The sequence below is a fragment of the Staurois parvus genome, unplaced genomic scaffold (assembly GCF_062004578.1).
Source record: "Staurois parvus isolate SC_StPar_1 unplaced genomic scaffold, SC_StPar_1.0 ptg000160l, whole genome shotgun sequence".
Taxonomy (NCBI): domain Eukaryota; kingdom Metazoa; phylum Chordata; class Amphibia; order Anura; family Ranidae; genus Staurois; species Staurois parvus.
Genome location: NW_028317956.1, coordinates 1728494 through 1741792, shown reverse-complemented (window position 1 = coordinate 1741792; position 13299 = coordinate 1728494). Strand labels below are relative to the sequence as shown.

The window sequence follows — 13299 nt, the reverse complement described above, 5'->3', positions numbered from 1 at the left end:
ACTGGGTAATAAAAAGGAAATCAGAGGAATGATGAGCTTGTTACCTCCATCACTCTGCTCTCTCCTACCATCAGATTATTTGTTGTTAGCACATGAGTATCACAGCACAACTGATTGGCTCACAGTAATACTTTTCCCTCTCCCAGCCTGATCTCTGCTGTAGAGGGGATTGCAAATAGCTGATAACAGGTCAAAATTAGGCACTTACACTGCTTGCATATGTAATAATACACTTATTGATGCATTTAATAATAATTGCAAAGTTTCACTCATTAGTGTTGTTATGTGTCTAGAACAAAGCACAAAACCACATACACAACATATTTATGAAGGTGCCTGTTATGTTCCAATTTAAAACGATAAATGTCTGTCAGTGATAATCAAAGTAGATTATTTTAGAAATGACATACAGTTAATTGTCAGTTATTGAATTGAAAATTATCATGGATCACAACAAATGAGAATTAATCAAATAATTAAAGCGGAACTTTACCCACAACAACTTGATATCAGATGGCATTTTTCAGCAAGGAACATACATTCTACATTGATAGTTATACTACAGAAATTAGTGTGTGCTTTAATTTGCCTCCAGCATTGTTCCCGCTCAAGCACAAAATGGCCAACATTCCCTGCATTTGGCCATGATGGAAACCTTTATATTTGAATTCTGATGCATTAACAGTATCTATTTTTGTAGGAATGTAAATGAGTGACTTTCTCTTGTCGCCGACCTTACCTCCATCCGGGAGGAACGGCATAGCGCTCCCACCGGGCTCAGCGCCACTGCCAGTCCACGGTGCAGCTGGCAGGGGGTGCTGCGCTGGAAGCTGGTTGGCACCTAAGAGGAAGGTGATGGCATAGTCAATGAAATAGTAAGGTCTTACATCTACTAGCAATATCATGATGATGGAACTACACATGCAATTGCTAATGAGGTGAAATCTTTGGGCTCAGGGGATTCTGAACACACAACAACAAACAGAATCAGTTTTAAATAACACTTATGATCAAACTATTGTGCTTAAAATTTGAAACGAAAAAATATTAGTATGGTGTTGAGCTTTTCATCTTTTATAAGGGGCTCATATTTTTAGCTTTAGAATGCATACAGTAGTGACTGGTAAAAAGTAACAACCAAAACAAAAAAAAAAAACAGCAGTAAACCAGCTCAACACTAGTAAGCTATGCTGAATTAACATTTATGGGTTTTGTTCTTAAACCCACACTGACAGAACCTAGGGGTTAAGAATTTTTTTTAACAAACAGGAGGAATTACCTGAATATTTACTGTTAAAATATTGATGATCTTTATTCTAACTCCAAAAAAAAAAAACTTAAAAGGAATCTCTTCTGAGCGCTGTATTTTTATGCTTACATTTAAGCTGTCTAACAAAACATGTGCAAGTTGTCCTTTGACAACTATTTTCACAATGCAACAGCGAACACGGCTTTCTTCTTTTCTGTTTCACAAACGGTGGCCTGCATTCTGAATTATCTGTATGACAGCTAGTTACAAAACCATAGACTAAAAACTGTTAGGGTAGGGCATATGTTAAACCAATTACACCATGGGCATCAATGCCTAGGGATGACAATTTCAACAGATAACTTTAATATAATCTGTAGGTTGCTGAAGATCCTTTGTGGATAAATGTACAATAGCTAGAGCAAAAGAAAGCCAAAGAAAAAGTGGGAGAAGCTTCCCTAAAATGCTACCAACCAAGTATTGCTTTTAACCTCCCTAGCGGTATTCCCGAGTGTAGCTCGGGGTAAAGTTTCAGTACCAAAAGCGATAACCCCAAGCTACACTCGGGCTTACCATGCGGCGTTGCTCAGGGATTCCCTGCAGCACTTACCTTGTCCTTCGCTCCCGCGATGAGTCCCCTGCAGTGTCCCCGGCCATCTCCTCCGGCCGATGCCAGCATCCGGGTTCCATGTTCCGGTCCCTGCGAGCGACGGGACGTACAGGGGCCGGAACCGGCGGCAAATTTAAAAATTTTAAAAACTGTCATTTCCTAATAAATGAATATTACATAGTAAAACATTTCTGTTTCAAAGCATTTCACATACATTTTGTCCCTACTTCTTTGTCCTGTGCCCTGCCTACAATTTTACCGTTCTTTCTCCTCGGAAACTAAGAAACGTCCATGGCGTCCAAAAAGCATCCCTTTAGGTCAAAAGCGGTTTTAGATTAGCTAGAGAACAGCGATAGTAAATCAGAACCACTTGCAGAATTGAGTAATAATGATTCGTGGGGAAATTCCACATCAGACACTGAAAACGATTCTGCGACTGAGCTCAGCGATGTGCAAACTTGGCGCTCTATTTCAAATATCAGTGTTTTTGGTTTGATTATATTATTGAATTAAATTTATTATTATTATATTATTATTTTTTATGATTATTTATTAAATTATAATTTATGATTTCGTGTTTCAAGTTTTATCATACCTGGGATGTTTACTAGACTCTTGTTTAGACAGATTTCAGTGAGTTATTCCTAAAAATGACAGGCCTACAATAAAAAAAACGACATATTTCCATGCAAAAAAATGTACCGCAATCAGCACAGAAATATGGACATAATCAGACCGCTAGGGAGGTTAAATGACTTGATTAATTGCTTTGGAAAACAATTCTTACTATGAAACTCATCTGTTATCCACAGCAGTGTTTCTCAAACCATCTTCAAGTACATTAAACATTGCGCTGTTACACGTGCCAAAGAGACACATTCTCATACACATCAAGGTGTACATAACCGTCTCCTTTGATAACCTGCATTGTTGCTAACACTCAGTGTAGCCAAGCAGTGGACTGCACCATGCACAATGATGCTCAACAGTTGGTATTCTGCTTCACAGAGGACCACTGTAGTACTGTTGTGTTCTGTACAACGATCAGCCATAACATTAAGACCACTGACAGGTAAAAAGCATACTACCGATTATGTCATTACAATGGCACCTGAAAGTGGGTGGGGGTGTCCATGAAGGTGACGTGTTGAAAGCAGAAAAAATGGGCAAGTGTAAGGATTTTAGTGAATTTGACAAGGGCCAAACTGTAATGACTAGACGACTTGGTCAGAGCATCTCCAAAACTGCACCTCTTGTGAGAGGTTTCCAACCTGCAGCAGTTAGAACTTACCAAAAGTGGTCCAAGGAAGGAAAAGAGGCAACATTGCAAGAGAGTCATGGGCAGCCAATGCTCATAAATGCATGTGGGGAGAGAAGGCTGACCAGTGTAGTCTGATCAGATAGAAGACTTACTATAGCTTAAATTGCTAAAAAATGTAATGTTGGTTGCGATAGAAAGGTGTCAGAACACACAGTGAATCTCAGTTTGTTGTGTATGGGCTGTGTAGTCACAGACCAGTCAGGGTGCCCATGCTGACCTGTTTTCATAGCTAAAAGCACCTACAGAGGGCATATGAGGATCAGAGCTTGACCAGAGACCATGGCATATCTTCAAGGGTCCATGGTGGGTGGTCCTAATGTTATCGCTGATCAATGTATAAGAATGAGGGTGCTAGGGAACAAGATACAGGGGACACCCAAACTAGCTTAGACTAAAAACAGGCAATCCCTTATCTGCAGGTATGTATTGTCTATTATTTTCTATAATGTACATTATTTCAATATTTGTAAAGGATATAATTTGTGCATTTTTGGCAAGTGCAGCTACAACCCAGTTTTTACTCAAAGCTAATTTTATAAACGTTCACTCTCTATCTGATAAGAATAGACCCTGGCAGTGCATGTTTTCAGACAAGAATTCATTATTTCTAATGATTTCACCTCTGATTCTGTGTAGTGAGGTGAATAATTTGCATTGCCAAGATGGAAATGTATTGCCCTGCATCTGGTTTAGGGCAAAAGCTCACAGGCAAAAAATATAGGACATTTATTGTAGTCAGCATCCTGCTTTCTCAGATTTAAATCCTTCTTCTAAATCAGTGGTTGTCATCTTATGAGCTAAAGTGGGCCTCAAACGTGGCCCTTGAAAACACCAAAAGGCCAAACATAATGGTCAATATATATAATGCTTGAGAGGACTGTCAGAAACTGCAGACCTAACAGATGAAATGATGGTCAGAGACTGTGGACAAGGCTGGGGATATGCTGCAGAAGACAATATAAAACTGGGAACATGTTACATGAGGCTAGTAGAGATCAATGCTTTTACCCTAATCATTGTTCCCACTACAGACTGCTGAGGTCTGAGGGCCACACATCACCCATGTGGGCTCTTTACATGCAGATAACTAATTTAAGAAAGGGGAGATGTGGGTGTCACAGGACGTGAGAGAAATAGCAATAAAACCCATCAGAGGATTTAACCTTTACCAATAATTGTCCAAAACGTTTTGAGAGAGAAACCCGTTTAAAAATTAATTTTTTACTTTTAAAACACATTAGATTTTTTAAAATATATTCAGGAATACCACAAGTTCACAAATACGTTACATTATCAGTATTCAGTGAACTGCACTGTATTTACAGACAAGATTTAGAGGCAAGAATTGTTTTATATTTGGAGTTGATTTACTAGAGTAGAGGCTCCTTTCAAAATGAGGGCAGGTTTGAAATGTCACTAAAGGCAAAATGATTCTTCTTAGTTTTAGATAGAGTGGAGAGAGATTAGAACACGTTAGTTTTCACTGCACGTCGACACGGTACCGCGCTTAGCGCCTGGATGTTTATTCCTTTAATTGGCCAGAATTAGTTCCAGTATTTGCGTTTAGCCACATTTTTGCTGCATGTAGCATTTTTTGGCCAAAACGTTCCTCTCCTGAACATGATTATTCTGCGTTCAGAAGAGGAACGATTAACTGCCCCTAAACTCTGCTGCTTCTAAACTCTGGTAAAAGCCTATGTATACATAGACACATAGGCTTTTACTGAACTGAGTAAAGGGGCTTTGGCAAAAAAATGCCAAAAGCTCCTACACTCAAGTTTAGGAGCAGCAGCAGTGTACATGAGGCCTAAGGGAGATTTACCCTCTCTATTTGTCCTGTTTACCGTTAACATCAGAGCAGGAATAGAGGGGGCATCTACCCACGGGGACACCATTTCTGGTGACACGCCAGGTTTCCCTCACTTTGTAGGGATTTTCTCTCATTTCCTGTTTGGCTATGGGACAGGAAGAGAAGAGAAATCTCCCCAATGGGACACAGATGGACAGAGGCTATAACCTTCCTTTACTCTACCCAAAGTGAAAAAAGTTTTAGTGACACTTTATAAAGTTTTCCTTTGTAAAGAGAACATTAATCCCAATATGTTCAGTGTCAGGATTGTATAATGATTTCCATACTACATTACACTCATGTACTAAGTGGAGATCACAAACTGCTAGAAGCAGGCAGCTAGTCAATGAGTTTAGCTACAGAGTAGAGTGTCTCCACTCCTGGATAATGAAGCCATCAAGGATCCCATTAGGTGTACATTTAACTTTCTACAATTGCTTGTTTGAATTACATGGAATAAGCAAGGTCAACTAAACGAGCGTTTGATTAGTATATTACAATTATGCAAAAAGAAAAAAACCCCAAAAAACAACAAAACCCCCCAAAAACAAAAAAAGACAAAACAAAAAAAGAAAAAAAGAAAGAAAACTGCTTAGACAGGCAAAAGAGAAAGGCTTTGTCATTCAGTACTTTAATTACCTAATATCATTTGTTGAAGCTGCAATTACTACTGATGACAGTTTAAAAAGATGAAGCCATTTGCTGTTGGTGCTGGAGCAATGCTGAGCTGCAAGCCATAGCAACTGATGCGTGCTAAGCCGGTTCAGTGATCAGAGATTCAGCCTCTTCTACGAACTACATTCCGCAAACAATTGTATAAGCTTGGAAGTAAAATCTCTCCCCCGACATGACGTGTTATGAGGATAAAATTATCCACGCATCATCTTATGCCTACCCCTTTACCTATGTATCTCTCAAAAGTAGAGATATTCTGGGAGAAGAGAATTTCCAAAGATAACTAGTGGTAAAGCCAATCATTTCTGGGAAATTAGGGCAACATCTAGAATTAGTGTTTACCGAATTAATGGTTAGACCCAGAGGTGACTGTCCTCAAAAATAAGGGCCACACTCAGAGGTAAGCATTCTCAGAAATAATATCCAAAGGTGGGTGACCTCAGAAAAAGTGTGAGACCCAGGGGTGGGTGTCATAAGAAGGAACATGTTTAGCGGTGGATGTCCATGGAAATAAGGGCTGGCCCCCAGAGATGAGTGCCCCCAGACAAAATAACAACATCTTTTGGGTAGATGTTATCTGTAATAGCTTAAATAACTCATACATGCTATCCCATTGTTGTTATTTTCTACATACAAACGTTAAATCCTATACTAGGTTAAATTATAAAACTCACAAGTTGTACATAACTACTACTCCCACTCTTCTGTTACTCAAATTTACACTACACTGTTGTCCTCTAATAGAGTTATAGATCTGAGAAAACACTATTACTTTGCTTATCTGTACCTCTTATCACTACTTCAGTTGCATACTATATTAAGCTTAACTTCATGCAAACAGCTAATAAACCAATAAAATACATAAATGGGAGCTGCCAAGGAATGTACAGTATTTTTCTGTCTGCTCAGTCAACCAGGACCAGGGAACAAAGACAGCCCGGTGACCAACATTGCTCTGCTGTAGTGAAACAACACAGCTGGATCACCTCCCTGTCTCCAGTCTTGACCGGATTCTAGTTTTATTTTATACTATGAATTACTTGTTTTTATCCTATACTTCCATAATCATCACCGCATTTCTTCTACTACCACTGCTGGCTTATATTCCATCTCTTACTAAGTCCCACATCTTTTTATCCCAGTATTCCAAATACTTTGGTAAAAATATATCTGTGTGCAACAAGAGGGAGAGATTTTCTTACAGTGCATACTTCTGTGGGTCATAGAATGAAAATGGAGATTGTGGATGATGGAGAACAGTAATGTATACTTACTACGTGGCCCAGAACCCGTGTCAAAGTAGGAGAAGAGGGAGTCCAACTCATCTGGACAGAACAAGGAATCCCGACGGAACTTCCGCTCTAACTTTGCAGCTGAAAAGAGAAGAGCATACAGATAGCAGCATATGCAATATTGTGCACAAGGTTGTTGTAAATCAATTCATTTAATATCCCAAGGCTTAAGAAACTAAGATACGGTAGTATCTGTGACATTCATAGCACAACGTTACAACTGTCCAAACACCAAATGTAACTATGCATGTAAATGTAACTTTGGAAAGTTTGATGTATTTGGTACCTGAGAGAGAGAGTAGGGTTGATCTTACAGCTGCCTTTGCTATTGCCAGCTTTAAAGTAGTATAAAACCCAAAAGATTTAGTTTTATTATATTGCAGCTTACCATTTCTTAGATGTAATGGCTGCATTAATTTTCTTTTTTAGGCTTTCATTCTTCTAGTTTCATCTAGGGATCCAGCCAGAACATTTTTTGTTTTTCAAAAGAACAAGCTCTCCAGCAGAATGTATTAGTTACAGAGATGTGACAAACCATTTAACACCAGCAGAGTTGCTTATAATGATAAGCTTTAATTTATCTATGTAAAACCTTTTTCCTAAAAGGAAAAAAAACTGTTGCTGTAACTACTTATAGAGTTTGGCTTCAATGTGTTAGTGTATCTAAATATGCTAGTACATCTAACACCCTCCTCCCCCCAGACTGAGAATGCTGCTGTTCAAATGAGCCCCCTGTGCCCATTCATCCAAAGTGGGGGCACTCTAATACAGGAGGTGTGTTACCAGCCAAATGAGCAGATGAAAACAGGGGAAAAAAGAAAAGAAAACTAGTGCAACCACCACATCTATTGACTGACAAGCTGTAATATATTACATTTTTGGTTTGGGGTTTAATACTGATTTAACCACTTGCCACTCAAGGACATCCCTGTATGTCCTTGAGTTTCAGTTCTACTGGGGCCATAGTTGCAGCTGCAGCCATGACCTCGGTATCAGTATTTTCAGCCAGGATGCTGAATAAACTAAAAGCGATCCAAGTGGCTAATTAGCCACTGGATCACTTTTATAGGCAGTGGGAGGGTGTACATTGCTGCCTTCTCCCCAGTGGTGTGGGAGAGCCTGGAACGTCCCCGATCACCTCTATGGTCCAAGAAACTGGAAGCAATGAGTATTTTGTCACTTCTGGTTTTGTTCTAATGTAAACAGACTGTTACCCGCCTGTGAAAGCAGCAGATCAAACTGACCTGGGTTTTATCTGATGCTTTGAAGGGCACAGGTGAGATCTGGGGTCTAATAGATCCCAGATCTCTCAGTAAAAAGTACCTGACACCGCCCATGCTGTCACAAGGGATGTTGTTCATCTCTTGTGATAGCAATAAAGTTGATAAAGAAAAAAAAAATTTAAAGTGCCTTGTCCCACCATGCTCACGCACGAAGATGTCTGAACATATAACTCACACACGTATATGTTATGTACAGTAGTTTGTTGCCATTCCATGAGTGTGTGCATTTTTAAAGGGCATGTTAGGTATCTATTTTCTCAGCGTAACATCATCTTTTATATTTTACCAAACAATTGGGTATTATATTATGTTTTTGTGCATTAAAATTCATTAAAATGTTTTTTTTTAAATTGCAATTGAAAAACCATTGCACAAATACCGTGTGACATAAAAAATTCCAACACCCACCATTTTATTCTCTAGGGCCTCTGCTTAACAAATATGTAATGTTTGGGGTTCTTGGCAATTTTCTAGAAAAAAAAAAATCACATTTTTACATTTATTTGAGCAGAGTCAGAATAGGCTTTGGAAGTAAGTGGTTATAAAGAATTTGTCACTTTGCCCTTTCAGCAACTGCAGCTTCGTTTGTCTTCTTAAAGTCCCTCCTTAGATCAGGCAAAAAATAAATTGTAGGCTTTGGCTGAAATTAGCATGTTGTTCTTGGCATTGATACCCAGGATTATTTACATTTTTATGAATAAAGCATGATTAACTGAATACAGACTCCAGCATCTGAACCAGTCTCATGATTGGAGAATATAGCCAGAATATAGCTATAAGTATAACTCAGCTATAGCTTTGACCTGTCAGAGCCATACCTGAAGACAGCATCGCGGGAGACGTGTTTCCTCCTTCATGTCTGTACTTCCTCCTCGCTGACGGAGCTTTAATGGAGCTGTTATTCCGCTGACACTTCTTTACGCTCCACCTCTGGGAAGACTTTCTCTCATTTTCTACCTCTACACTGCCCAGTCTCTTCAGGAACTTCTTTTCCACATACTTTGCTTTTATCCAGATCTCTTTGTCCTGTCTGATTAAAAAAATGCAATCAAAGAGCCAGATTTTTCTTTATTGTTAGTATTAAAGAAGACTTTCAAAACAGCCTATGTCAGGTTTTCTACTGGGTGTCTATGACACAAATACTGAGATTTCCCTGTGTTTCCTGTCAGGCCAGGTTATAGAAAATCTCTCCAACAATGACACAGAGAAAGTATTTACTGCAGTCTGTGCCTTCCTGCTCTGTGACAACTGCTCCTCCTATTTCCTGTATGGGTATCACAATAACAAAAAGTAAAGGAGAATCTCCCCAATGGGGTCAAAGACAGAAAAAGAACCCAGAAAAATGTTAACTCTTCCTCATTTTATCTAAAACAAAAAATGGCTAAAATTAGGCTTTAAATCCATTCTAAGTATTCTATCCATTTGCATAGCAGCTATAGGTGGTGAGTTTGTTTCAGGTCTCTATTTAGTTAGCTCCATTTATATAAATACAAAGGATGGATCCCGGATCTGCTGTACAGTTTCCCTTTTTTCTAGCCCCTGAAGACATTTTTAAAAAATTCATATATTACATACCGAGAACATCCCGCAGTTGGTTTTTTCAGGCCTAGTTGTTCACATTTAGCCTCATAGATCTGGTTTATGGTGCTGTTTCCCAGTTCACACATCAGCTAATGAAAAGTCGGAGAGGGAAACAAATACGTTAATCTGACTTTTGTGTATTGATGTCAACTCACTACTGGCATAAAGAATGTACTTCACTCACCTTTAGTAACTCTGGTTCCCAAGAATCCAACGTGAGTGAGCGTACTTTAGAACAATGCACTCCAAGACTCCTACAATACAAACGGTATAGATGCCAGTGAAATCCAACTGCACACCAACAAAGGTATAGTCAATGAACTTTTGAGCAACATCCCTAAAGCATCACATGCCTAAATAATTCTTATATTTCCAAAGTGTTTCCAAGACAAAATACTCTACAGCTCTTTTATAGGTAACTCTTAAGTGGTTAAGTCATCCACTTACTTATATGTCTTGGATACTCCAACATGCATCAGCAAAATCTCCCTGTCATAATTCCCAACTCCACCCTGAACCACATGAGAGATTTTGGTGTCTCTTCTGCCTTTTGTATGTCCCAGCACTTCTTTGTTCTCAGTAACAAAAAGCAAACGATCCAACAAGGCGAGTAAGACACCTTATTAATGGGACGGCAAGGAGCAGACCCACATGGGAAACAGTCAGGTGGTTTACCCCTCCAGCATCTACCAAATGCTGAAATATCTGATTTGTATAAAGTAACTCTTCAAATAGAATTTTAGGCTACTGGATGCAAAATATTAATTTTAATTAATCACAATTTTCGAAACAAATGCATGAACATGAAATCAGAAAATCTTTGTGTACAGGTAGAACGCCAAGCCCACATGCAGTCATCTTCAGCACATACTGCTGACCTCAGGATGAGTGAACATGCCTTTACCTTCTCTAGTTTGCTTTAGTGATTCCTCTAAGTGGAGGAAGAGGTTTAGGAAAGGTTTTTCTTCTAGGCAGACTAGCCATACTTTTATTCCCTCTCTGCACTTGACTCAGGAATGAAGATTCTTCCTGCCACCATGTGGCAGCAAGGGCAAAGCACAGGTTTACTTTAACAATAGTAGAATTAGTATCCTTACAAAGGGGAAGTGGAACTTTAAACAAATTAATCCTAGTCAGACGGTGGAATCTCATTACTTTTTAAAAACCCATTTAATGTTATTATTGTTCTCTCTTAAACATTATTCATGGGAGTACCTGTGTATTCCTGAGCACTCAATGCAAAGTGTTATGCCCAAATTGATACTGGCCCACCGGGGGTCTGTCTGGCCACAGTCACAGCACTGGTCATTCCCGGCGATACTCTGCACTCGCTGAAGTATGCTTTCCCCTTTAATGCTGCGTTCCCTTGAGTCACTGGCAGAGTCAATGCTGCTTGTGGATGGGGATGCCGTCCTGTCAAGCCTCTATATATAAAAAAAAAAGTGTTAAAAATGAATGCATTTACCAAATAGTTCCTGATGTAACAGAGCGTGTACGACACTGAAAGCTAAGCTGACCGATCTGGCTTTATTAAATAATTAAATAAGTAATAAATAAATTGGTTGCTCCTATATTTGGACCAAACCAGTCAGGCAGAGGACTTCTTCCTATATGGGCACACTGCTCATGCGCATTTTCGGAAGTCTGTGAGGAAATTGCATCTGATTTATAACTTCATTGACAGGGAAGACTCACGGTGCTGCTCCAAGCTTGAAACAAAGAAGGTCAACCCGCCCGCATGTGGTGGCATAGCCAGAGGAATGGCTGTGGCCATCTCATATACTGGACTTTGTGTTGGTCTTAGCGGAGTCCGTTCCCTCATCTCATTGACAGGGATTCATATGTCACCTTGGCTGAGATTGTGGGGATAGCAATAGATTTAAAATCATGTTAATACAATAGACCAAGTCTAGGGATATGATCTGACAGGTTTTTACCAAGGAAGCAGATTTTTGCTGCAAAATGTGTTGACAACATATACTATAACTGTTGGAAGTTGTCAGTGATGTACATTCGATATGAAGGTCCATCATGACTGTAATATGCAGCTGATTAGTTCATGTGATTGAACAAATATATTAAATATGTGGTCCTTTTGTTGCTGAATATAAGTAAAAAAAAAATATGTCATTTTATATACATTTCCGATGTACTATATTTAAAGTCCCATTTGTTTTTTTTGGTTACATAAATAAATATGGCTTTAATGGAGCAGAGCAGGAAAGTGAGCCATCAGAAGGGGGAAGTGAAATAATGTTTAATGTGTTAAAATAACTATTTATGAGGATCTTCAATAGGTAAATACCAAATTTAATTTGCAAAAATGAGTTCTTTAAATCTAAGTGATATTTATTTCCAGAAATTGAACCTTTGTAGGAGAATATTAGGATATAAAAAAGAGAATTTGGTTAAATAATTCTTGCATCGTAGTGAACTGAGCTAAATGTCCTTCTGGTTTGGAATATATTGTCACATCTAATGCAGTTATTCAGCATCTAAGTAGCGATGACCATGGAAAGCACAGACCATTATGATCGCATCTCTGCCCTTGTTCCCATCTTGCAACATATTGTGATGACAAAAAAAGTTTAATATTTGACCAAACAACACCCGCATCAACAAGCCTATCGTATTCTTGAATCCAAAGTTGGGATAGCCCCTCTATGTAAGGACATTTTTGGGTGCAGTTACTTTCACTTTCCTCACCTCTATGTAGTAGTTATCTGGCGTTTCCCGGTAGGCTGAGGCAATACTAGCCTGCACTGCTTGGATCCAGGCTTGTCTGAGTTTCTCGGAATCAGCCTGAAGCATGCAACTCCTGTAGGGAACAGCATATGGACATTAAAAACACTTGCTCATCAATTAGTACCTTGTGATTAAATGAAAGAGCAATCCTACAATATAATACATTCAAAGACAATGTTTCTTTTTTTTTTTTTATTTGTGTCCCATAGGGAAGATATCAGCCCCGACAAGTGTCCCAGATCGAAAGAGAAAGCAGAAAAAAGGAATTTGGAGATTTGGAGGAGGCTGAGAGCAATAGAAGATACTTTTTTTGAGTTAAGAATACATACAGTGGGTAAAGAAAAGAATTACTCCCCTTTAAAATAATCACATTTTGTGACTTTGCAGCCTGAAATGAAGACAGGCACAGTTTTTGTTTTATCCAGATGTGTTTACTAAAATTCAAAAACATAATCACTGAGTTGGAAAAAGGATCACTCCTTCCTAAAAATAACTAAACTCTATTCAGGTCTAACTATTCACCTTCTCAGTGGCACACAAAGCCATTTGACTATCAACTGTGATCAGCTGTGGTAATTTTGATTAGCTCAGCATGAAAAGCGCTTTCGTGGAGCATTTCAGTCCCTGGTAGTACAACTGAAGCAAACAATCAACTATGGGTGGCAAGGCACTGACAAAATATCTCCAGGATAAA

At 38.9% G+C, this 13299-nt stretch overlaps 1 protein-coding gene across 1 annotated transcript in view; it reads right to left on the bottom strand.

The window, feature by feature from the left end:
- Positions 1-13299, bottom strand: part of ACAP3 (ArfGAP with coiled-coil, ankyrin repeat and PH domains 3) — a 273705-nt gene that overhangs the window by 25630 nt on the left and 234776 nt on the right. The window contains exons 14-20 of the mRNA XM_089675961.1: positions 12567-12678; positions 11076-11284; positions 10045-10114; positions 9855-9949; positions 9098-9309; positions 6979-7077; positions 740-841 (exon numbers count right to left, since the gene is read on the bottom strand). Coding sequence (XP_089532087.1) covers positions 740-841; positions 6979-7077; positions 9098-9309; positions 9855-9949; positions 10045-10114; positions 11076-11284; positions 12567-12678 — 899 coding nt within the window. The remainder of the gene's footprint in view (positions 1-739; positions 842-6978; positions 7078-9097; positions 9310-9854; positions 9950-10044; positions 10115-11075; positions 11285-12566; positions 12679-13299) is intronic.